Here is a 25094-nt window from a genome sequence, read left to right as displayed (position 1 = left end):
CTGAAGGCAGCATTGAGCTGCACATGCAGCAATTCTCCTTTTTGAAGTGGCTTTCGAAGCAAACTGGCAGCAACAACTTCAGAAGGGAAGGTTTGTCCTTGGGGAATTTAAAATTAGCATCATAACATGCAGTGCTTGTCAGAGCAGCCATTCATCAATGATGTAACTCTGCCAGCACAGTTGTAAGTGATCAGTCGAGCAGGAGGCATTGGCTGAAAGCTCAAAGTTAATTTTGACCGTGCATTTGGAGGCACTGTGATATGTTTAGCAACAGGCAGAAGTGGTAATGACTCATTAATTCCACTTTTTGAGATCTCTCTCTGCTGCCTGCATGCGCAGCTGCTGTGTGCCCAGATAGGCTCTTGTGTCTCAGGTACTGCGTGTGAAGTTTTCAACACAAACTACAGCCCAGGTGGTCTGGGGAGCTCCTTCCAGCTCCTAAAGGCCTCCTATGTAGTGTTGTCCTCAGAAGCAAAATACAAACAGTCAGCTGCATGGCAAGCCAGCACCAGCTCATAGACATGTGTCACTGAGCTGCAATGACCAGCCTGAGAGGTTTACAGTGGAATTCAGTCTACACGCTGCAGGTGACCTCCCAAACTAGTCTCTTGGTAGGCCTTTCACATAATTTAAATGCTCTTTCTTACTCGATGTGGAGACCTGCCAGGTAAGAACTACCAAAGCTGCTCACAGCAGGAGAGGAGAACAGGGTCTGTGATAGGCCTGACCCACTGACACAGCATTGAGGTGTCAGAACAGGAGGCTTTGGTGCCGCCAGGGCAGTGCTGAGTCAGGGATTGTAGCTCTTTGTCATCCCTGCTTTCCCTTAAGTCTGTGCTTTTGTGTCTGGTCCCTCCTTCCCCTGATAGAGGAACTGAGCTTTGGCACTTTGGTGCCTGGTGGGAGGCAGGACTGCTCCACACACACCCAACTCCAACGCCAGCATTGAGAGAAAGGTAAGGAATGTTTCCAAAGGTGTATGTGGGGGTTTTCTCCCTCCTCCATCCATTCTTAACTGCTGTACTTCTGCGCCAGGCCACACCCCCTGCCCTATAAAAATAAAAACTAGACAGTTGTCTGGAGATTCCACATGTTTATTAATCCATTCTAAAAAAGGATTACAGCATTTTTATCTTGCTGTTGTACAGAATAAATAAAGCCATAAAAATAAAAACATGTGGTTAGATATTTTTGTACTGGTTCTACAAAGAGCTATATCTGCAAATAGAAAAATATAAGAACCCTTGTTAATTCATGGCTCAGTGGTTATCAGAGAAGGATGAACCTGGAAAAAGACTGGGAAAACTCTTGAGTTTGACTGCTTATCCAATGCTACTGGCAATCTAGCAAGACACAGCTTTGGGAAGAGGAAAGACAACACAAAGTCAGCAAACAGCTGACCTTGGCACAAATGAGCTGAGGTTTAGCTTGCTCTGTGGCTTATGTTTTGTTAAAAAAACAGTTAAATTAATTTCTGTCCTACTAGTCCCAGCTTCCCAGAGAGATGTCCTGTCTGCTTTAAACTGCTGCAGAGTCAAACTCTCCTGCATTGGCCTTGTTAGCCAATGGCCAAAGGTCAGCTGTGAATTGGGATTCAAGGCCACTTTTCACTGCAGGACACCTTGCACTGCCACACTGGGCTGAGCAGGGGCCATGGGAGTGGGCAATAGGAACAGGAAAACATCTCATTAGATGCTGGGCAGCCAGAGGCGAAACACCTCTGTGCCCCAGGGAGCAGTCCAAGGAAAGTTCCTAATTGCACACACACAGTGGTACCTCACCTGAACCACGCTGCCTCCCCTCCCGACCCCAGAGCTGCTCAGCTGAGTCATCACAGCCACAGGATCTGACCTGAGTCCATCTGGCAGCCACAGAGAATCCTGGCTCCTCACACTGAGGTTCAGGCAAAGCCACTTCCCATCTCTTTCCAAGTTCTGGTTTACATGGACACAGTGGTGCAGAAAATAAAAGGTTCAGCTTTGGTCACTGACATAAAGCCTGCCCTGGACAGTCACATCAGTTCAACAGCCTCGTGTTCCCTGTTCTCCTGCTGTACCATACAGCCAACTTTATTGTTGAAGAGACGAGACAAACTCCCCTTCTGGGAGCTCCTGCCCTGCACGGACCACTCCTTCTTCAAGCGCCGCTTATTCCTCTTGCATATCCCCCGGATGTCCCAAATCCGTAGTGTGCCATCGTGGGAAGCTGTGTAGAGCAGCTCGTTGTGGATCTGGAACGACAGGGTCACACTTAATACTGAGACACACGGCTCGGAATCAGCACAATCAAACTGTCAAAAATCAGAGCAAACACAGCTTGATCCCAACACTTAAGGCCTGAGCTCCTTGCAAGAGCCAGTATAAATTATCACAAAAGCTGCTGAAGTGGGATGAGACATTACCAAGTCAGGACTCATTTCTCAGCCACTTCACAGGGCCATAAACAGCAAGAGTTATTTATAACCCAGACCCTCTAGAAAAGCAATGGAGAACTAAAGCCAATGTCAGAGCAGGTTGTGGCTGGGAATTTCTGCAGTTTTAAGACTGCTGGTTTTGATGTGGAGTTTAAGGAGGCACCAAAATCATCATCAATGGGCAGTGGGGGGTTCAGGAATGTTTCCCTTCTCGCTTCCCTTCTTCCTTTGCACTAAGTTATAGGTACAATTCCTCCTTCAAACTCCACTGTTCTTCAGAACCTGCAGTAATTTAATGTGGATTCACTGCTGTGGCTTCATTTCCTTTATGAATCATTTCTGCAATTGGCAATGTTTCCAATTGTCCTTGTCCTGCCCTGGAAGTCAGACATCAGTCCTGGTGATCTTCCTGTCCCTGTATCAGTCTGTCCACCCCGTGGGTGCCCTGTGGCTGCCTGGCCATGCTGTGACAGTGAGCATCTCCCTGGCTTACGTGAAGTACCACACAAGCACCACACCCCTCATCCAGCCCTCGTTATTTTACTTAAGATCATCTTAAGGCTTCCACTTCTCAGACCTCTCTCTTCCCAGGTTTTTTTGGGGGGGGGGGTTTTGCCCCTGTACACTTGGAAATTAAGTTACAAAGAAGAATACAAAGCCAAGCTTTGGTCTTGTCAATACTCAGGGCTGCCCAGGGTGATTCTGTCAGGTACACCCCAAACACATCCAGGTGCCTGCCTGCTACACAACTGCCCAGTACCAGGAGTTTGCAGTTTAAGATCCTCCAGCCACTTGCTAGTTCAGAAGAATATACAAGAGAAAACCATATTTACAACTTTCATGTGCTTGGGATCAGCTGCAAAAGGAACTTACCACCTCTCTTTTTCTTTGGACTGTCAGCCTGCTGGAATTACCAACAACGTCTCACATTGTTAATGAAAATCCTCATCCTGCACACAGCCTACATTGAGATCCCAGTGCAGGGAGATGCAGATTCTTGGAGTGGCTGCCCCATCCGTGGAAGTGTTCAAGGCCACATTGGAAAGGGCATTGAGCAACCTGGTCTAGTGGAAGGTGTCCCTGCCCATGGCAGGGGGGTTGCAATGAGGTCCCTTCCAATATAAGCCCCTCTATGATTCCATGGGTCTTTGCACGGCCAAGGATTACCAATTCCTGCTGTTTTAACTACTAAATGCCAGTCTCACTTGAGCCTAGACAATATGCAAACAACATTAACTTTGTTTTAAGCCAGTGGCAGAAACTCCTCCATTTGCCTGGCAGGATGTGGGTCAGATATCACTACTGAGCTGCTTCAGATTGTTTAGGGATCCCATGCCCCCGGGTGTTTGGGGGATGATGCTATAATTATTCTGCCTGCGTAAGGCAGGAACTTCTTTTCCCCTCAGAGCACTGCAAACACTTATCACTAGTGTCTTGTAATGGAAAGGGTCTCATGAGGCTGGAGTCCGTTCTGTGCCCCACACAGCATCAGCTCATCTGTCTCAGTTGTCGTGGCTGCTTATCCAACCTGACCTGAAAAAAACCCGATCCCAGACACAGGGCTGTCCCTGGCGACTCAATCCATCATTTCACTTATCATTATTATTATTAACAAGCTTTTCTAAAATTACATACAGAATACTCGAGTTTTATGCTAGAACAACATCCAGTCCAAGACACACAGAACAGTCAGCCACACCACAGTTCCCACAAAACAAATAAGGGAGCAATCAAAAAGGAAGAAACCCCACCAAGAAACTCCTTCCTGACCTGGATGCAGTTGATGATGAACTTGTGTCCTCGGAAGATCTTCTGCAGGACTCCACTCCTGGAATTGAAAGCTCTTGCACAGGCATCACCACTTCCTGTGAACACTGCCACACAACCACACAGCACAGCCAGATGTGAGCAGCCACATGAGGACAGTTCATACAAGTCCAGAAACATACCTAAAACCAGCTCCCAGGGGGGCATGACATATTTTGATTCTCTCCTCAGACAAACCAGATCATTTTCATTTTGCTGACCCCAGCATGCTTAAGTTGTATTTTTTTGAAACATTGAACTGATTTAAACCTGGAGTTCCTACACACGCCAGAATTTCACCCTACACATGCTTCAAGTATCTATTTCTGCTCTTCTCTTCCACAGCTATTTCCCTGCCTAAACGTGCCTCAATAATTCTAAGCAGGCAATTTATCTCAAGTCTGGTTTTAAGGATTTCCACTCAGCCTTTCATTTGTTTTCCCAGAGTTATTTACAGCTTTCCATTCAGTACTCCAGTGTTTCCATCACCTCTGCTGCTGCAAGAGGGGCAGGGCTGGGGTAATGAAATTGAGCATGACCAAGAATTTTGGCTATTCATCAGGTTTCCTTAGAGTACCTTACATGTTCAAAGAACAATTTCTCAACCCTTCAGGATCTTCACATCAGATCCCCAGACTGCTGCGTCCAGAAACTGTAAGGCAGGGTTACTATTTAGGTTTTTTCCTTAGCAATATGCCCAAAAAGGAACCCATTTGTGTGCTTTGAAGGTTACAAACTCTCTTGATAAACACTTTCCTTCAGTTAACCCGAACTCCTCAAGTTTATCCAGAGATAAATATTTCAGAGCTGCAAAAAGCAACATATTCACTGCTCCCTGCATTTCATGTCTTTGTAAAAGCCACTAGCACGAAAAGATTTTTACAAAACTGGAGTGCCTGAAGCCAACAGATTCCTTATCTTTTGGGAGAAGTCAGGAACTGAATCTCTAAAGAGAGGTGAAAAAATTATTATGGTTGTAAATTCAGGCCTACAATAACAGATGAGAGAACAGACTATGTACTGCCACAAGCTTTTTAAATTCAAATGAAACAGCAGGGAGCTGGGCACCTCCTGGGTGCACCTCCAAGAAACATCTGGATGTGGAAAATCAATGTCACTTTGTATGGGCCACTATAATTCAATTTCCAGCAGAGTCCTGAAAAAGCATCATGTCCCACTCTGCAAATGAGCAGCAACAAAGTAAAGCAGGGAACAGGTACAGATTTTTTCCCCAGTGAATGGAAATCACTTAATTCTGTTACAGACATGCAGAGAGTAGGAACCAATTAAGAGCTGTTTTCACTATGCAGCTGCCAGTTTACTTCAGCTGTTGCTATCAGAACTTCGCTTTTGACAGACATCGTTTATGTCTTTTGAACCGTCTCTCTGGATTTAGGAAGTCTCTCTCTACCTCTGAATTTCAAAGAAGAGCTGTTGATCTAACCCAGATTTAGCATTTAAATATATACTTATATATACCACCTGTGAAATAAACAACAACAAAATAAAATTAATTTTCATTTTTTACTTAATTTTCAGACCCTTGGGAATTTTGAAACATCCCCTGGAGCTTTTGAAATGTGAAAAAAATATAAACCACATTAAATTTTAAACGGCTGTGCACATACTTTAAGAGAAAAATAATCAACATATCATTAAATAAACTAGATTGAGAACCAGCTGTAATATTCCCCATGCTATTAATTACACAAGCAGACTGAGGAAAGGCACTGGAAACACATTCTGATGATTTAATGCTTAGTCTTCACATCTTTCTGGACTCCCTGTATACTATGAAGTGATTTTGTAAACAGACGTTATTTCTCCTCTCTTTTTTCTACCCTATTTTCTTATTTAGACCACAAACTCTTTGGGGCAATGAGCCTTTGGGCACTGATCAGAGAGAAAGCAGCAGAATTAAGATCTTCTAACAGAAGATTACCTCTTCTTGGCAGAGATGTTTTTTTCATGTTCTTGCACTGGTGCAAATGTAACATAAACCATAACAAACATAATTTAAATGATTTTCTCCATATTTTTGAGAGACAGTTCTGATCTGTCCCAAGTGAACAGATACATTTTTAAGCTACACTAAATTTAAGCTACTAGTTCCAGCACTGGTATCCAGTTAACATGTCTTTATAATCCTAACAAAATGTTTAGATATTGTGGAAATAAGCGATGAATGCACCACAATAATGCAAGCATAGTATATAAATTAATTCTTAAGGGGAAAATCCCTCTTTCATTAATTAAAGTGCACATAATGCATTCAAACAAGTTCCTGATATTTTTTCCAGAACTTTTTTTTTTACCCTTCAAGTGGAACAATTCGATACTCCCTGTTTGACACTTTTAATATTTTTGCATTTGATTTAAAACAAGATCTTAAATAACTCTGTGAACTGTTCTATCACACTATCGGGATGTTCTTCACAGGTCTGACTAAATGCAGCAATATTGTCTGCATTTTAATTCAAAAAAAGAGTGTTGTGGAAAAATAATGCATGTGTATGGCAGGGAGAGGGTGGCAGAATGAGGGGGAAGAGAGAGAAAGCTGCAGAGCTGATGGGGGTGACATCAGATAATGAAACTTTTGTTTGAGCTAAAACTTTCTTTTCTCTGCAGTTTGGTCAAGTCTCTACAGATTGCATGAAGAGTAGGATCAACACTGAAAACATGCAGCTCTGGAGGTCTCATTAGTGAGGGAGACAATCTCTGTCTCCTACCCAGACCTGAATGTTCATCACAGGATCAGGCAAACATCAGCCAAGCACAGATAGCTCTCCTTTGGCTAGTCCTGACAAAAATCAATGTTTTGGTTTGTGTCTTTATAATTAAAAGGGGGAAAATACACGCACAAAATCATCAGTAGTTTGTCTACCAGTGATCATCCTGGATTACAATTTCTGGTTCATTTCCCTTGCTCTACCTGCCTGCATCTTGGGGCAATAATAACTTGAAGGTGCAGTGTAGGTTCAGATCCTTCCCCCTTCCATTTCAGCCTTCCAGCCAACTGCAGAAGCTGAAATCAGCAGAAATTACAACCTGCTGGTAGGGGAGAATGGGGTGATTCTGCCATGTAGGTGAAAGGAGCTGAAATAACCATAAATTATAAATAAATATTTTACTGGAGGAAAGCAGTGGTGTGGGACACAGGCTGAAATGAAGACCAAAACAAGGTTTCCTGACTAAAATTCTACCTCTGGGCTTGTTAACATGCTAAGTTTTCAAACACAATTAAGAAATTCAGTTACTGGGTTATAAATGTAGTCAGGCAAGCATGGTGCCAGAAAACTGGCACTAAACGGTGCAGGTACAACTCTGCTAATGTGCACCATCTTGCATCTGTCAGCCATTTATCACCATCACACTGAGGAGCTGCCAAAAGAGATATCAAGGCTCAGATAGCAACCACTCATTTAGTGTGATGTGTTCACTTCAAAGCTGAAGTGCAGAAATCAAAATCAGGAAAGTGTTGTGAATGTCTAGGTTAGCTTAAGACAGCCATGGCCATCTCCTTCAGGGTAGGAGAGGAGGGAAGGAGAGAAGTTCTTTTTTGGGAAGCAAGTGAAGGTCATCAAGTTAAACACCAGAGGCACGATAAGACCAGGATGACACAGAGAGAGGTTCACTGATAAAAACAGAAGTGCTGTCTGGCAACCCAAACTCAGACATGCAGAAGGAAAGCCAGCACAGAGAGGGATTTAAAGAGGGAGGTTTGATGGTCAGAGTATGTCAGCAATATAATGTCAGCAATAGGCACTGATGTACAGAAACCACTGTAAACAGGAGGACTGAAAGCAGGAGAGCTGAGTCCTGAGCGTGTAAGACAAGCACTGCCTGGCTACTGGAGGAAAGTGATTTGGGGAACAAAGCCATGAATGATGACAAGTAACAGGAAAAGAACGTATGGAAAATGAGTCTAGGAGATGGTCAGAGCCTGAACAGGAATCCTAACAGTTAGAAAGGAGCAGTGAGCATCTGAGGTGTGATTCTGGTTTAGGGCAGGGTGTTACACAGAGCCTACAAGACAGCAGAGAGAGGCACAGGGCTGTGTGTGCAGCAGCAGCAATTGCTGTCCCCAGCACGCAGCAGAAGCAGGTGACAGACACCAGACTAGTAAGGTTAAACCACAGCTACACAAACAACCCCCAGACAGCTCAGGATTTAAGCCACTTCCCTTGGTAACAGAAACAAAACAACTACCTCTTCATTTGTGAGAAGGGGGAAGTGGAAAATGGAGGGAAGGCCTAAGCTTCCCACATGGAGTGGTGCAGCAGTTTGATACTGAACATAAACATTCTGGAGTTGAAAAAAATTGACAACTTCACAAGCGTTCAAAATTATTCTCCATTAATAACCTTTAATCAAAGACAAACATTGAGAAGGAGACTGGAGGGGGCTGGAGAACACAGGAAAGGCTACTTACAGATGCCAGCGTGGTATTTCAAAGTGCTAACGCTGTGTTTGTGAGCCTTGTAGGTCTGGATCCGCTCCCCAGTGTCTACAAACCAGCACTTCACTGTCCTGTCCGCGCTCCCCGAGTACAGGTGACGATTCACCAGCTGAGGGGAGAGAAAAACACATCAGCAATGCCCTCTCAAGGCACCTTCGTGAAAGAACTGAGGGGAACCATCCCATGTCACATTTTCCAACTCAGAAAGCAACAAGCTGCACCTTGAAACGAAGGAGTGGTGAGCAAACCAACCTTGAGTTCTTCATAGTCACATCTCCCATTGACTTCTGGGTCTTAAAAACAGCCCTCAGCTTTCAGAACATAAAAGCTTAGCCCATCTGCTTGTGCCAGCAGGGAGGATTCCAGGGAGCTTAACAATCCAGCCTACATCCATAATCAGTTATATTATTATAGCCTCAAAAAAAATCCCAGCAGTGTTGTTTCTGCACAGCATATTTGACAAGAACTCTTACCAGATTGTTATGTTTTAATTACAAAAAAAAAAAAAAAAAAAAAAAAAAAAAAAAAAAAAAATCCAGAACAATTCTGAGTTACAAAAATTTTTTTAAAAGGTAAATTAAAATTAAAATCCTACACACCATAAACCAGGGTTTATGTTTAGTATGATCACTCTGTACAAGGTTGTTATTCAGAAACAGTAACTCTTCCTTGAAATTGTTCTGTACCTGCATTTCCTCAAGTCTTTTTAGACCGTTATGGAATGATTAAACAAGTAACTATCCTGACACAGGTTTTTAAACATCTTCAAGCAGATTGTCTTCTGCTGTGTGTTACCCCTCATTGCACCAGTCATCCTGCACATTGTGAGAACTCACTGGTGGGGAGGATGGGGTTTGTTCCACACAGAGAGGACAGAGAATGATGAAAGGGAGGATTGCAGCTGGGGAACAGAGGCAGACAGAAAAATAACTGACCTGTGCAAGACTAAAAGACCAACCAGTTCAAAATAAACAAACTACACAAAGCCTGGAAGCTCAGCAAGGAAAAATTCCATAGTGCATAGAAAAATCTGGCATTTTCTGTCTGTGTAAAGACATCAAACTGAAGGTTTTCACAGTCACCGTCATGTAGAGCCCAACTCCTGATGAAAGAGAGTCAGGATGGGGAACCCTGACCCTCCACCAAGAAGTGGAATTTGCCCAAGGAGTAAAGAATGGTACCCTGTTTGTCCACCAGACACACAAATCAGAAGGTTTAAATGACCAGCAGTGCACAAACCCCTGATGCTTCTCTGGTATCTCCAGGAAACCAGCAAATGACAAATCAACTTGTTGTGGTCCTGCTCGTAGAGCACTTTTAAGGGCTGGTTTTCTTGCCACCTTAGATTTGGACCCCACTCTTTGCACTCTCTGTATCTGTAAGGTTGGAATGTTGTTCGTGCTCTTCCATCTCCGTACCCAATCCAAAAAGGAACAACCCCATTCCCAAAAGGCATCAGAAGTGAGCTTTGTACAAAACAACACTGTGCTGTGCTACAACATGAAACAAAAGCTGTTTTAAGATACGAAGCATCACAGTGATGGGACTGTGATAAACCACACAAGAAATGTGTGCAGGCAGACCAAGAGGCTCCCTGACCACAGCTCCCACCAGCTCAACTGGAGCAGGACACGCCACACTTCCTCCCAGCAGAACCTGGCCCATGGGAGAGATTTCATAGCTGAATGCCAGGAGCTTGTAAAGCACAAATCACTGTAAAAAGCCAGCAGTGCTTTGAAATGTCACTTCCTATTACTTTTAAGCTGTTTTAGCAATAGCATTAATGCTACATCTCCATGAGGAGAGAGAACGAATGGCCAGCAGCGCTAACAAAACCAGGAACCACAAGTTAGCCTGAGGAAGGACTTTTAAATTTCAGTCTCTCTCTGAACAGGCATGAATAGCATTGTCATGTGCACCTGCTAAATGGAAAAGGATGCTTTGAGTTGCAATCCTGCTGTGTGGTTCGTGGCCCAGTTGTTGCATTTGCATTTCTTTTTTAGCTGTCTTGCTAGCAGCATCAGCCTGCCCACCGGGCAAGGAAAAACACTAAATTATAACCTCCCACAGGTAAATGCCACTCTGCATTAATGGTACATTAGGTTATATCGCTTCATTTCTACATTTAAGTGGGTGTATCAATGAACAGGAGGGCTACAGCTTGCCTAGATTTGCGAATTTGTTAGATACAAAAATGTTTCAAGTTAGGTATACTTACTCAGGTAATTTATAGCATCAGGATTTTAAAAGCCTTAGAATCATAGAATGGTTTGGGTGGGAAGAGACCTTAAAGATCATCTTGTTCAAAACCCCCGCCGTGGGCAGGGACACCTTCCACTACCCCAGATTGCTCCAAGCCCCTTCCAACCTGGCCTTGAAAACTTCCAGGAATGGGGCAGCCACAGCTTCTATGGGCAACCTGTTCCAGTACCTCAGCACCCCCAGGGGAAAGAATTTCTTCCTAATCTAAATCTACTCTCTTTTAGTTTAAAGCCATTGCCCCTTGTCCCATCACTCCACGCCCTTGTCCGAAGTCCCTCTCCAGCTCTCTTGGAGCCCCTTTAGGCACTGGAAGGGGCTCAGAGGTCTCCCCAGGGCCCTCTCTTCTGCAGGCTGAACAACCCCAACTCTCTGTGCTTGTCTCCATGACAGAGGTGCTCCATCCCCCTTCACCATCTTCACAACCTCCTCTGGACATGCTCCAACAAATCCATGTCTTTCCTGTGCTGAAGACTCTAGAGCTGGATGCAGCACTGCAGGAGGGTTGTCACAAGACAAGAACAAAGAACCACCTCTCTTGACCTGCTGCCCACACTGGTTTTGCTGCAGCCCTGGAAAGGGTTGGCTTTCCAATGTCTGATATCTGGTAAGGTGGTCAGCACACCAACCATCCCAATTAAATTCAAAGCCTCTGTGCTGCCCCATGAAACTTCCACGCACCTTCCTTCCCCTCACCAACTTAAGCAGGTGAGCACAGTAGCACAGGATTCTCAGTCTAGCATGGGAAAGGAAATAGTAACAGGTTAAACAATCTGCCAGATTCCACAGACTGAGCCTGCAGCAGAGCCAACAGCAAAACCCAGGGCAGGCTCTGACTGTCACACAGCCCCTCATTCCCATGGCATTTTTATAAAACAGCATGAAATGGCTGTTAGTGAAGAAAGCCTTCAAGAGCTCTCTGCTCAGGCTGAAGTTGCCAATCAGATCTGCCTTTAGTGATATGATAGGCATAATCTCATCTAAATTGGTTCACGTCTCCACAGCTAAGGACATCCCCCTTACAGTCACTGTGGTCTAGGGCACAATTCCTCTCATCCTGAGGCACATCTGAAACAGATCCTACCTTAAAACTTGCTATTTCTCCTACCCAACAAGGACAACCTTCTCAGCTGTAGCCAGAACATTTTAGGTGAGATGACTCCTTCACTTGACTAAAGATAGGTCTAGCTTACAACTCCAGCCTAAGCTGCAACACTTCAGATACCTGCATTTAATCTGTATTTAAAATAATAATTATCATCGCTTACTGTTCCCCCAGCAAAAGCACTTACAAACTGGCTCCACACTCTGTGGTTTCAAAATATTTAGCAGACACAGTTACATATTCCAATCTGTGACTGCCCAGAGAAGAGGTGACATTTCTAAAGCTGTATTTTCCTTGGCTGGCTTTTTGAGCACTTGGTTCACTTTGGCCAGCTGCCCAACAAAGCTCCTGACCACAAAAAACCATGGCCAGGCAAGGACATCTGTAGCAGAGTGGATGACACAGAACAGATTTGCAGCTCAGATACCAATGGGCTGAGTGGACATTTCAAACCCGTGTAGCTACAAAAACACTAAAAATCTGACAACAGTTTGATGCCCAGTCCTGAAGCCTCAGCCAGACAGCAGAAGAAAAATCACTGACTGCATTGATATTCACAATTCTGGATTGTTAATTTTTCTCATGGCTCTGAGAGATTTTGCTTTGAACCAGATGAAATGCTGACATGTGAATGGAGCAAATTTGCCTTAATCCTCGAGCCAAAGTGTTGGAGATGTAAGTATTCCTGAAAAAGTTCAGTCAAACTGCTTGTGAGTTGCAGAGTAATAGCAGTTGCAGAAGTTGTAAATGCTTTAGTAGTTACAGGTCTCATTAATAAGAAAAAACCTTGGTTGTAACCCACAAACACACCAGAATTTTAATAAAGAACAAATTATCACATCCAGCGTTGGTCTCTCAAGACAATCACAACCCTATTGCTTCACAAGCTTGGCTGAACTGCACAAATGCAGCAGCTTAAGACAATTTCTATCTGTAAGAATGCAAAAAAATATCTGCAAAAGAGCTGTTTAGCAGATATTTCAACCTTATAGGAATGGACTTTGCCCTCCCAATTAACCTTTGCTATGAGAAACAATTTTTGGAGAGCCAAGGAGAGGCAATTGATTCTCCAAAGAGATTTGGACACACCCTTTTGCTGAGGGTCACTGCACTCAGACTGGCCCTCATGACCTTCAAGATGAGTTCACATGAGCAACCACATACCCCATCACCAGTTTATTCTTCTCATGAGGGTGAGTGTTCCTACAATCAGGAATTTGGGTCTTCTGTTCACAGCCACTTCTAAGTCAAAAAATCACCAAGCTGGACCAATCTCGAGTTACAACTATGTAAGCCTCGCCGAGTTAAGAGTTTCAGGATCCCATTCAAACCACATCCATTTTAACGAGCTAACAAACTCCCTGTGGGCAAGAAATTGCCGGGTTTTTTTCCTGAGAATCCATCTAGAATGAGCTCTCTGGGCTGGCTGTTAAGAGAATGGTTTTCAACTTTTTTTACTGCAGTGCAAAGTGACGGCCCCATGTTTCGTTCTTACAGGTGCTGTACACCTTCACATCCCACTCATTCACATCTTCATCCTCTGATGCAACAAATACAAACAAAAATTACAAAAAATACGTGCACACAATTTAACTGGTGGGGCAAGAAAACATTTCTGTCCCTGTGATCACAAAAGTTAAGCACATAAACAGAGTTCAGGCAGTGGCTTTGTTCAAAGCATTCTTTTCTTCTAGTCAGCTTTAAAAGGCAACTGAAGGGAATGGTCCAAACAAAGGGACTTTTGCAGGAAAACCAGAAACAAGTCTTTGCCCACTCATATTCATGTTCTTCAAAAGGGAGTTTTCTTGCAAGAATGCTTGCTGTAGGATCCAAGCTAAATTCCAAGCTGGATCATTTCTCTCTGCCAGCTTTTGGCAGCATAATTTTGATAAATACTCGGAGGCAGAACAATCAGCAAAGGACAAAGCAATCCTTGTGAACAGTTTGCAAAGCTACTTAGGAGAGACATTTAGAAAAACACACACAAGTAAATATTTAAATCAGGGTTATTCAGTCTATTGCAGGCAGTCACATTAATGAAAATGCATATTTGATTATTAATTGTAAATATTGGTCTTTAGCCAGGCCTGAAATTTTAAATGGAAGAATGAGCACGAGCTATGTGATCACACTCAGCCCACCCTTGCTTTTTCCCATCAGTTCCTATAAAATCTCATTATTGGCTCTTATATGAAGAGGGAGCTCCCAAAACAGCTGCTGTGCTTTGTCTGCCAAGCTATCAACACACTGCAGGAGGAGGAGAGTGAAGAGTTCTGGCTGCTCCACTGCGAGTTACCTTGACTGACTGGGAAACTCAAGCAATCAATGCTGCCAAAGCACCTAACACGGACACAATTCCCACGGCAGATAGAAAGTCCCCCAGCAAAACCTCTCTCAGCCCAATTTAAATGGTGGAAGGAGAAGAAAAGTGGCATTATCACAGCCTGCAGAGCACACACAGTGCGTTCAGCTGGTCACCTTCACCAGACTGATCCCAGACAGCAGGATTAGCCTGGGGAATACGAACAGCTCAACCTCATCACTCACCACATCCTTGGTGGTTCTAGGCAAGGGACAAGGGAAAGCCCAAAGCTCAGCAACACTTTCTGTTCTGCCATGCTAGATGAGAGTTGTTTCCAGGCTCCTCTACTTATACTACCTGGCAACACCACCTGAAAGGATCTTAGAGCAACTGGGGAAATGTTCAAAATCTAAACCTGTCTGTGGCATCACCCCTCTGCTTTCCACACACCAGCACTGCAGGAAGCAGGGTGGGAAGCATGGGTGTGCTTTGTGGCTATCTACCCAGAAAACTCCTTCAAGAAGCTCCAGGAATTTCCATTCACTGCTACAGAAACACTATTGGTGTTTACTGGAAAGTAATGGGAGATGACTGGAACAGGCCAGACCTAATTTGCAGCAGTTCAGAACATCCCAGGGCATTCCCATTAATAACAGCTTTTTAAAGTTGGGGAAAATATGGTCTCAATATCCAAATTTTTCCTGATCTGTGTCCAGGATGACACTGAGCATTTCTCAAACTTTTTGAAAGGTCATCCTCCCTTAGGGACCTTTACTTGAATAAATAAAATGAAAAGAAGTCTTTATTATTCTTTCCCTTTTTTTCTCCCCACACAAGCATTGTACCACCCAGTGAACAGGTAACTGCCTTCAATTGCTGGTACCAGCTCAGCTCCTCCAGGACAGCAGAGTGAAAGTCTGATGTAATTAGCAGCTCACTGCTGCACTGAAGAAAATGAATTTCTGTCAACAATTAAAACTTCTGGCTACTGTGAGCAACTCACAACTACCTCCCAGTCCTTCCTGACCCAGAGTTTGAAAAATACCATCTCAACTCCCTGCCACAGATTCGAATACAGTCACTAGGAAGCCTGAGGCAAAAAAAGCCCCAAAAAGCTTTTTGAGAACAAAACAAAAACAATAATAAAAAACCCACCTCTATTGAGGAAGTTTCCTCTCTGTTGAAACATCTTTGTATGGATTCTGGTGATTGACCCCTTTCTAAAAGAATGAAAATACCATGTGGGTTGTGCTGAGTGGCAGCCAAGTGGAACAGAAGGGATAATGTTGAACCAGAAAGGCAGAGGGAGGAATTAGGAAAGATCGACAGCCTAAAGCTATTCAACAGCAGTGACTGCTTAAGCTGGGATAAGTTTGAGAGGCCTGGACACTAAATGCTCTCTGTGGGGGCTGTTTGTACCTCAGCTGGACCCTCCCAGCCCCAAACATTAACTGGTGATGAGAGAAGCGAGGGGCTACCAGTCACTCAAAAAGATTTGGCCAGGACTGTTGCCAACACAGTCTTGGCAGCAGCAGCAGTCTTGTGTACTCTGAATTGTTCAGGTTTTCCAAATAGATGTATTGGTTTTGCTTTTCTTCTCCCCTACAAGAAGTTCTGTTTGTTTAAAGCCATTGCTTAACTCTGTGCTCACAGGCATTGCTCATTCCTGAGCATTCAAAGGGCATAATTGAATTTCCCAGGCTTCTGGGAGAGGGTCAAGCCAGCTTTGTGTAACAATTTTAGCAAGAGCCCAATTAAATTTAGGCAAGCTCTGCTGTTGCCAATCTGTGCCTTGGAGAAGGGTTACAATTAAACAACAAAACATAGCGTGACACTAAGGACAGCAACAGATTTACTTCAGCATCCTCAGAGTACATTACCACAATATCATAAAAACAAGATTTAACACTGAGAATTTACCCAAGCAAGACAAACATTACTCCAGGGCAATATGATATTGTGTGGTTTGTTTGTTTGGTTTTTTCCCTTTCTAAAAGTGAAGGAAAACAAAATTCCTTCAATATTCCCAGGTTTTTAGTCCGCTAGTGTCAACTGTGACTACCTTATTTAAAAACAAAGGCAACTTTTATCAAACAGCTATTAAAGATACATCCTGTAGCTTCTGTAAGAGAAAAACACTTAAGGACAACAAACACAAACAGGGAGAGCAGGGAGAAAAACTACTGCCATTAACTTCAGTCAGACACATCCATGTATAAACATTTATGCTGACCTGAAACTGAGTGACAGACCATCATGTATTCTCAATAGCATTTTCTGGTGGATAATGAGCGTACAGGATAAGTACTTGTGTGATAGTTCCCCTCTTGCTTCATCTGCCTGACCTCCTCCTCTCCCCTGCAACATTAACAAAGCTGGCAGCATTCAACAGAAAAATACTGCAAACAGAAAAACAGAGTATAGTTTTTCAGATCATGTTACATTTTTTCCCCTCTCCTCCATCATTTCCTGATTTCTCTCCCCCATGCTCTGCTTCTCTTTTCCATTTTACTTGCCTGTTTTCTTGTCTTGGCCATCTGTTTCTCCCTTTCTTTTTCTCACATCTTCTCTGTGTGGTCTTTAATGTAGGATTTCTTTCAGCTTTATGCTTTCCTATTATCTTTTGCCCACAGTTTTGCGCTGGGCTTTGGGTTGGGTTTTTTGAAGCTATCTGGTTTACTGAGTGTTTTTTCCTTCCCCTTTTTAAATTACCTGACCCTGTGATACTTGCTCAGGTTATTTTCTTCAAAGCCTGGTGAGCCTGACTACACAATCCCACTCGGATGAACAGCGCTTTCAGCACACCAACTCATGCGTTCCATAACCTACTGGAATTTAAATAGATACTGAGCTAGAAGTTAGACCAAGGCAGCCACTAGAAGCTAAGAGGAGATCACTAAGTGTTTTAGAGCAAGAGGGTTTGTCTCAAGACCAGAGAGCACTATTATTTTCTTATGACATGAATATTTAAGCTCACCATTTACAACCTACGTAGGAAGAGCTTCTTTATGAATGAAAAGACAACTGAGACCCACATGAGTTAAGATACAGACACGCAAAGGCCCTCAAGGGTGTCTGCCCTTACCTCTAGGCAAATTACTGATCCTTGGTGCTCTTTGAAGACTTTCAGCTGCTCTCCAGTGACAATATTCCAGGTCCTGATGGTGTAATCCGTGCTGCCAGAGAACAGCTCCCTGTTTGGTGCATCAAGTATAAGGCATAAGACGGCCCCAGTGTGTCCCAGCAGGGTCTGGTAGCAGCGCCCGCTGGACACCCACCAGACCTTCACAGTGCAGTCCGTGCTCCCTGTCACCAGCAGGTCCCTGCTCACTTTCTCCTCCTCCTCCTCTTCCTCCTCCTCTTCTTCCAGCACATCCCTGGAGGAATAGTGAGCTAGAGTCAGGACACAGTTCCGATGGCCCCGGAATTCCTGGATTTGTTTCTCCTTGTCCACGCTCCAGCAGCGGGCTGTCCTGTCATAGGAGCCACTGAAGAGATAGTCTTTAGCAACCAGGATTCTGCAAAAAATGAAGTTTTTGTATATGAACAGTATTGTTCTTTTTACATAACCATCTTTTGTCACAATTTCAGTGCCAAGTACCCCAAAGTATGAAACAGCAGCATGAACATAACATCTTTGACATTTTTGAAAATCCCTGTTTCTACTTTTAAAATTGAGATCCCTCATTCAGGTACATTGATGCAGATATTTTTACACTATAGAAATGTAACTTTGTGCATTTTGTTTTGCTAAAAATTCCCTCCAGCAAGGAATATGAATTTTCATATGTTATGTATACCTAGAAGTTTGTTTTGTTGTTTGGTTTGTGCTTGTTGGAGTTTTTTAAAATTTTCTAATTCTTGTTAATTATTAATTAATATTTCTTTATTAAAAACTATTTTAATTATTTTAATGTGACAGTAACTTGGAATCAAAAGAACAAAAAAGCAAGAAAACAACATTCCAGGAATCTGAACCGTAACTGACAGTGTAGAAAATAACCATCATTCCATCATCAAATAAGAAGAATGCAAGAAAAAAAATGCACTCAGTTTCACTTAGCTCAGGATCTCAAAAAAGGTAGGAAGAGCACCCCACTTATAACATAACTGAAGAGCAAACCAAAGATTACACCTCAAAAATTCAACTTCCTGGGCCTTCAAAATAATGAGTTGTAGCTGCACAAACACACAGTAACCGAAAAAAACTCTACAGTTCATGTTTCCAAATCAGAGATAGGAAACAACCATAACCTGCCTTCTTTGTCAGCTGAGCTTGGGCCTCTGGAACCTTTCAAACAGGCAACAAAGTCATATTAATGGGGAACACATTTCCCATTTGCTGATTCAAGCAAAAATCAGGCCTGTGCCAAAATACAGAACCAGCTTTCCTAACTATTTACAGAATCTCACTACACATCATATGTGTTTTGAGTTTAGAAAGGAACTAAGAAGCCCACACACCCACCAGAAAAGAAATGTTAAAAAAAATACCAATCTTTGACTGCTCTGTTTGCCATTAATTAAATCCAGTCCAACTATTAATAAGCACTTTAAATGGAAAGGCCAATCAGCCACACACAGTAGGTTTATTATTAAAATTCATTTGCCCAAACAGGAATAATAATTACAGAAAAATCCCTGACTTTATCCCTCTTGCTGACACAAAAGCTTGACAGGATGTTTTTAAACCTATTTATCAGAAGCATCTGTTATCAATTGGATAATTTCTTCTGGAATTTCATTCCTAGCCCTGGATTCCATTCCCCTGCTGTGTGCCTTTCATTTCCCTCCTATCTGTGTCAGCAGCGTTACTAGAAAAACTAATCACTGCAGCACAGAACACGAACTCAGAGGTTTACACAGCCCCTTTTATGAGCGTAGCAATGGGGAACTGCAGTGAAATGATAAATTGTGTGAGAACAGACGACAGGAACCGGAGGGGAGAACCCCACCTGTTGACAATGGATGTGTGGCCACGGTAAATGGCCAAGCACTGCCCGGTCACCACGTCCCACTTGCGAATGGTGTGGTCAGCGCTGCACGTGAAGGCAGCCTCGTTCTCCAGGTGGCAAAAGGTGATGTAACTTTCATGTCCTAGGAATAACAAAGGAAATCAGTCACTGTGCAAGCAGAAAGGGCAGACTAGTCCAGCTCTTCACCTTAACCAAAAGAAAAATACAAACAAATGTACCAAAGCTCCAGTTTTAAATGTGCCACCGTGCTTTTCATGTTTAAAGATTTGTGTAAAACACAACCATTTCAAGTCACAGCAGAAAACTTCACTGATATCGGGATTAAGAGGACAACAGTACAGTTCCACCAATCAGGTAAATCAAACAGTATTATCAAAATGCAATGAGACAGACTAATATCAATATAAAACTCAAAGTAATGAAGTTTGAAACAGACTAATATCAATATAATAAAACTCAAAGTAATGAAGTTTGAAACCAGTAAAAAAATAGCTTATCTTTTTAATTAAAATATGCTTTTGCTTCCTTCTTCTGAAAACAGGGAGGAAAAGGCTGAATTTCAATCCAGCCCATTGACTGTCAGGACACAAACAGTCATAAATCAAAGCATGGAACTCTGAAAAAATGACCTGAGACTTACCAGCAAGCTTGATTTCATTGTCCAGGCAGAATGAAAAGCAAACAAAAAACATACCAGGTAAATAGTCAGCCAATACTTTCCCCCACATTACTAAACCCCACAATTTTCTAAGTATCAGTATACTTTAAGGAAAAGAAAGGGAGGAAGAGAGAGAAGGGAGGGAAGGGAGAGAGAGAGAAGGGAGAGAAGGACTAGAGCACAATTGCTTACACAATATTCAGAGTACACAGGGATTCTACAGTTACAATAAAAACAAACACAACCACAGCTCTAAAAATGTCATACTGACAAACAAGGCAATACCAAAAAAGAGGAATCAATATTACCACTTCAAGCTTTTGTTGCTGCTTAGCAAGACGTGTCATTATTCTATTGCAACATTGAACGCAGCACATGTAAAAATCACCTTAGGAATCAAGTCCCAGCTTCATCCAAGATCTCTTGTGTGAAATTGCTGTCTAATCATTGGACTACTATTACCTTGCACTCTTCTGTTTTAACATTTAGACTGTAAGCTTTCAGGAGCAGAACTGTTTCCACTTAAGTCACGATTACAAGAGTGACAGTTATGGCTGAAGTTGGTGGGCCCTACTGTGACTTAAATACTATTCTTTGAGGAAAAAGAAGAAAAAAATAAATCAAAGAAGGGCAACTGTGATTAAAGAGAGACAGATGGACAAAGGTATTAGAAAAACAGAATCTTGTAAAATAAAGAGATGGTAAAAAAATTGAGGGAAAGCAGACTGCCCAGTAAAACACTGTTTCACTGACTGCAACAAACAGATTTCACTACAATTCCTGAAGTTCAAAAGCCGTGTTGTCGTTCAAAAGCAAATCAGAATCCACATTACAAACATATGGCTTGTTTCCTCTAAAACAAACTCATCAGATGCCAAAAATTAAACAGATCACCAGGGCTATAAGCAAAACTACAGTGTTCTCCCATATTTGAGAAACTTTTTGCAAAGCAGCCTGAATGGGTCAGGTTTCAATCACTGGGATTTTTCTCACAGCATCATGTAATCCAGCTCTGAGATCAAAACAGCATCTTGGTTACTGCACCAAAGTCTGCCAGGCAGATTTTAACCATCAGTAATACTCAATCCACACACAGGATGCCAAAACCCCATGTGGCAGACAAGGTCTGGTCTGGTGCTGGTCTGGCCAAAAGCAGCCACCACACAAGTCTGCTGCTTGTGCTGTGGTGGAGCTTGAAACTGCATTAGAGATACAGGCTTATCAGTAATTATAGCTTGTAAAATTAAAATTGATACAACAACTCTGTGTGCGCATAAGTATAAAATAAATACAATTATCTGATTCGACTGATAGTTCACAAACCACCCAGCCCAACCTTCTTCAGAGTTTACCCCAAACACTGCCAGTACTGGCAGATTCCATAATAATGAATGCTATCCAATACATTTCTCTTTCTAGTCAAAAGTTAATTAGTGGTTTAAAGGGATTTCTAAGCCTAACGCAAATGCAGTGAGTTTTCCAGAAGCTAGAACCATGGCAGGATGTGGGGGGAAAAAAGACAATACGCCATAGTGAAAAACAACCAAGCAAGCAAACAAACAACAAGAAAATCACAGCTATGTGATTTCTTCTTTGGAAGAAAAAAACATTAGAAATTCCAAATGTAACAGCTTTATTTTTTTCTGTATGAAAAGAACATGAGTGAGAATACAAACATCTTAACCCCATATCTAGACTCTTGCATGACTGTACTGTCTAAAGTTGTTTTTTTTCTTTTCAATTACTGACATGCCAGTCTAAGGATAATAATTTTTTTTAAGATGCAAAATTATCTGAATTGAAAAAGCCCAGAAATTAACATTTCTGTGCATCAAATGAGGAGGGAAAACAAAAGTAACCTATTCAGCAAGGTTCCTTTCCAGACTTCTGGGTCAAGACATTCTAAATAAAGACCACCTGGAAATGAGATGATCAAAAGGACCAAAAAAAAAAAAAAAAAAAAAAAAAAGAAAGAAAGAGAGAGAGAGAGAGAGAGAACAACAAAAAGTCAGTATTTTTTTCACAGTGTAAAACAGGGTTTCCAGAAAGTCACGTAAGTTGAACAACGTCGCACACCCTGAGATAAAGCATTCCGTGCGTTCAGTAGTGCTGGTAACCTGGTTTGGGTTGAACCACCTTCTGCTTAACGTTGCTGTAATAAACACCGAGACAGAACAAGTATGATTTTGGCTGCCCGGCAGGGACTCAAAGAGACCAGAACACGCTGTGTGGCCTGTGCCATGCTTCAGACTCAAAGCCCAGGCAAGAGCAGCTGCCGTACCTTGGAAGTGGCCGTGGCACTGGCTGTCGGCGGTGCTCCAGAGCCGCGCCGTGCCGTCCTCGCTGCCCGTGAGCAGCCGCTGCCCGTCGGGGCTCAGGCTCAGCCAGTTGATGCCCCCTTGGTGATCCGTGCAGACCTTCACGGCCGAGCCGCTGTTCCCCATCCCGGCGCAGATCACGGGCGCTTTGCAGCCCCCAGACCGTCCTCCGGACCTCCGGCCGTGCCCCACAGACCGACTTCTGCCATTACCTCAACTCCGAAACATCAGCAGGGCAGTCCAGGCTCCTGCACAGGGACACAAAGGGGGAACGGGAGAGCGCGTTAAATCATTTCATCTCCCCGTGGCTCATCGCTTCTTCAGCCAGGGTGAGCTGAAGCCACCGAGAGCCCGTTTCCCCGCAGGATCCGAGTGCCCACGGCGGTAGATGGGCGCACACACCGCCCGCTGTGCCCTCTCCATGGGCATCGAGGCACATCCAGCCCCTTGGGGGAACTGGGCAGCAGTACCGCTACTTGGTGCCCTCGCCGAGGCTGCCGCTTTTTAAGCAATTGTAGGGTTGACCTTGGGCACGCCGAGGAGGCGACGCCTCCGAGATGTGAGCCCGGGCTCGGGCGGCCCTCAACGCCGCGGGCTGCCTCCATCCCTCCCGCACAGCCCCCCCGGCATCTCGGCACTCACCGCCCCGAGCACGGCTCCCGGCGGAGCGACCCCCACTCGCTCTCCGGGCAGGGGGAACCTCCTCCCGCCGGGGCACCGGAGCCAGCGCCGGGCCGAGCACAGGGTCCCCCCCGGCCACCGCCGCCTCCGCCCTGCGGGGAGGCGGGAAGGGCTCCCGCCGTGCCCCCTCAGCCCACCCCGGGGCGGGCTCTCACCCCCCGCCCCGGCCCTGCCTCCATTACCTCCCGCTCCACGTTCGAGCCGCTTTCCCCCGCGGCGGCCGCCTCGCCTCGCCCCGCCCGCGCCGCTTCGCCCGTGTTGCCGCTCTGCGGCTCGTCCTGCGCTCCAGAGGTGCCCGGCAGCGCTGCCCCTCCGGGACGGCCTCCGCCCGCAGCGACCCCCCGTTCCCGGGGCAGCGGCCTCTCGCCTCCCCGGGGCTGCTGCAGCCGCCCCTAGCGCCGTTCGGTCTCCCAGCGGGGCGGGGGAAGCGCAGGGCGGGAGGGTCTCTCCCGGCTGGGGTCTCGTTAACAGCCGCAGAACAGCCGGAGCAGCTCGACAGCACCCCGCGTCCGCGGCAGAGTCCCCGGGCTCATCCCGGGGGAGCCAGCGCTTCCTGCGGCACCTTCGCCCCTCAGGACGCCCGGGGACGCCGGCATTTCCTCCCTGGCTTCTCCCGTGCCTCCCGGCGGGGACGAGGCAGAGGCTCGTGCTGGGAGCTGGGTTGAGGGAAACCATCGCCTTTTGTTCCTCCTCTCGCCGCTGTCCCTCTGGGCGAGCTCCTGCCACGTTTCGCCCCAGGAGCCCCCCAACAGGAGCCCCAAACCCGCTTGCTCGCTTTGCCCCGACCCGAAGCTTCTGGGGCTCTTTCTAACTAGTGCAGGCCCTTGCCCATCCACCTCCGGCATGCCGTGGGCACGGCTTCTGCGGTGGGCCCCAGCTTTGTGCTGCCGCAGACCGCCTGGCCGAGGGCTCTGACAGCATGGGCTGAAGGGTTCTGTCCCACCGTGGTGTAATTAATGGTAGGAAGGATAAATCCCCCGGGCAAAGGATCGTGGAGAGGCCGAGAGCTCCCAGTGAGGCGGCAGCAAGGGTCCGACGTGGATCCCCTCCTACAAGAAGAGGGAGCTGCTGCTAATTTGCAGCTAAGAACGTGCTGGCAGGGGTAGGAGAAATCACAAAACTTATTCTCCTAGCTTCTGCCCCGTATGATCAGAAAAGTACCTTTTTGTGTGAAACCCCCAGCCCCTGGCTCCATTTCACACCGTTGGTGCAGTGTCGGGGTTCTGCAGGCGCTTTGCTGACATTCAGTGAGGCGCCAGCCCTGCTCTGGCGCCAGGTGTGGGCTGGACAGAAATGCATGCGTTCAATGGATAATTCCCGGGATGTGTTCTTTTGCACAGCGCGTTCTGGCAGAGGCCAAACGGGACCAATATGTCACACCCAATGTAAACACGAGGTGATCCCGATTCAGCTGCCAGTTGTAGCCACGGAGGAGCTATCGGGCTGGAAATTTGGGGTTTGTGAGGGTCAGGTCGAGCCCTGTGGCTTATGGTCCCCAGCTAGCTCTTTTCTGATGACAAACCTTTCCACAAAACCCTTGTGCTTTCAAGAAATGACCGAGAAATTCTGGTGTGAGACGTGAATTCTGTATTTCTTCCCTCTGAAAATCACATTATCTGTGAAAAGATATTTTTTTGGACATGGAGGCCTGGGAATCGGCTGCTCTCAGGGAGTGTCCCTCACCATCTGCTCGTACATCTGTCAAATCCACTCACAAACCCCTGCCCAGAGTTCTTGCTTGGGAAACTGTAGGATAGATTAGCACTCCTTTTTATTTTCCTGTGTTTCTGTGGTGTGAATAAGAGAAAAAAGTCAGAGGGAAGGGATATTTTGTTAGGTTTGAAGCAGGTCTGCACATTTTAAACCCATACAGTTTAAATCTCAAGGGGGAGGCTGAGCTAGAGGGGAAACCCTTGGCCACAGCTCAACCATGCATCAGCTGTGGGAGCAGAGGGTGTGCTGCTCCTCCCCTTGCTCTTTTTAAAGCCTTTTGAAGGTTTTTTATTATTATTTCAAATTAATATTTCCCTCCTGTGGTGACTAATGAAAACATCTGAGCTTTAAAATATTTTCATGAATATTTATTCTTTTTCTTGAGGGTTTTTTTAAACCTTTTT

The 25094-nt window shown here is 44.8% G+C and overlaps 2 protein-coding genes across 4 annotated transcripts; one reads left to right on the top strand and one right to left on the bottom strand.

Annotated features, from left to right (window-relative positions):
* Nucleotides 1–1082: 1082 nt before the first annotated feature.
* Nucleotides 1083–23204, bottom strand: WDR86 (WD repeat domain 86). 3 transcript variants are annotated; one of them, XM_066201240.1, is made up of 8 exons: nt 22939–23045; nt 22260–22544; nt 19300–19441; nt 17623–17862; nt 17430–17538; nt 8652–8787; nt 4184–4287; nt 1083–2230 (listed from the first exon to the last, which is right to left on the bottom strand). In XM_066201240.1, exons 2-8 carry the CDS (start codon nt 22420–22422, stop codon nt 2012–2014), a joined length of 1113 nt encoding a protein of 370 aa, XP_066057337.1. In that variant the 5' UTR covers nt 22423–22544; nt 22939–23045; the 3' UTR covers nt 1083–2011. The 3 variants fall into 3 exon arrangements, with proteins under 3 accessions (XP_066057337.1, XP_066057330.1, XP_066057321.1); XM_066201233.1 differs by lacking the exon at nt 22939–23045 and adding an exon at nt 23160–23204 and having other exon boundaries at nt 17430–17862; XM_066201224.1 differs by having other exon boundaries at nt 17430–17862.
* On the top strand, nt 22685–23373 carry LOC136294600 (uncharacterized). Its single transcript, XM_066192534.1, has 2 exons — nt 22685–22762; nt 22837–23373. The coding sequence occupies exons 1-2, from the start codon at nt 22685–22687 to the stop codon at nt 23371–23373; spliced, it is 615 nt and encodes a 204-aa protein (XP_066048631.1).
* The last annotated feature ends 1721 nt before the right edge of the window (nt 23374–25094 follow it).

Source organism: Chamaea fasciata, unplaced genomic scaffold (genome assembly GCF_029207755.1).
Source record: "Chamaea fasciata isolate MVZ Bird 193981 ecotype frontalis unplaced genomic scaffold, bChaFas1.0.hap1 SCAF_1, whole genome shotgun sequence".
Taxonomy (NCBI): domain Eukaryota; kingdom Metazoa; phylum Chordata; class Aves; order Passeriformes; family Sylviidae; genus Chamaea; species Chamaea fasciata.
Note: the sequence above shows the minus strand (reverse complement) of the source record. Positions and strands in the feature narration are given on the sequence as shown.

Excerpts from the sequence above, each read along its gene's own strand:
- WDR86 (XM_066201233.1), bottom strand. The coding sequence starts at position 22,422 with ATGGGGAACAGCGGCTCGGCCGTGAAGGTCTGCACGGATCACCAAGGG. Across the intron at positions 19,442-22,259 it reads GTGCCACGGCCACTTCCAAG|GACATGAAAGTTACATCACC; the intron begins GTACGGCAGCTG and ends TGTTATTCCTAG. Across the intron at positions 4,288-8,651 it reads GAAATACCACGCTGGCATCT|TGTTCACAGGAAGTGGTGAT; the intron begins GTAAGTAGCCTT and ends GTTGTGTGGCAG.
- LOC136294600 (XM_066192534.1), top strand. The coding sequence starts at position 22,685 with ATGGGCGCACACACCGCCCGCTGTGCCCTCTCCATGGGCATCGAGGCA. Across the intron at positions 22,763-22,836 it reads CTTGGGGGAACTGGGCAGCA|GAGGCGACGCCTCCGAGATG; the intron begins GTACCGCTACTT and ends GGGCACGCCGAG.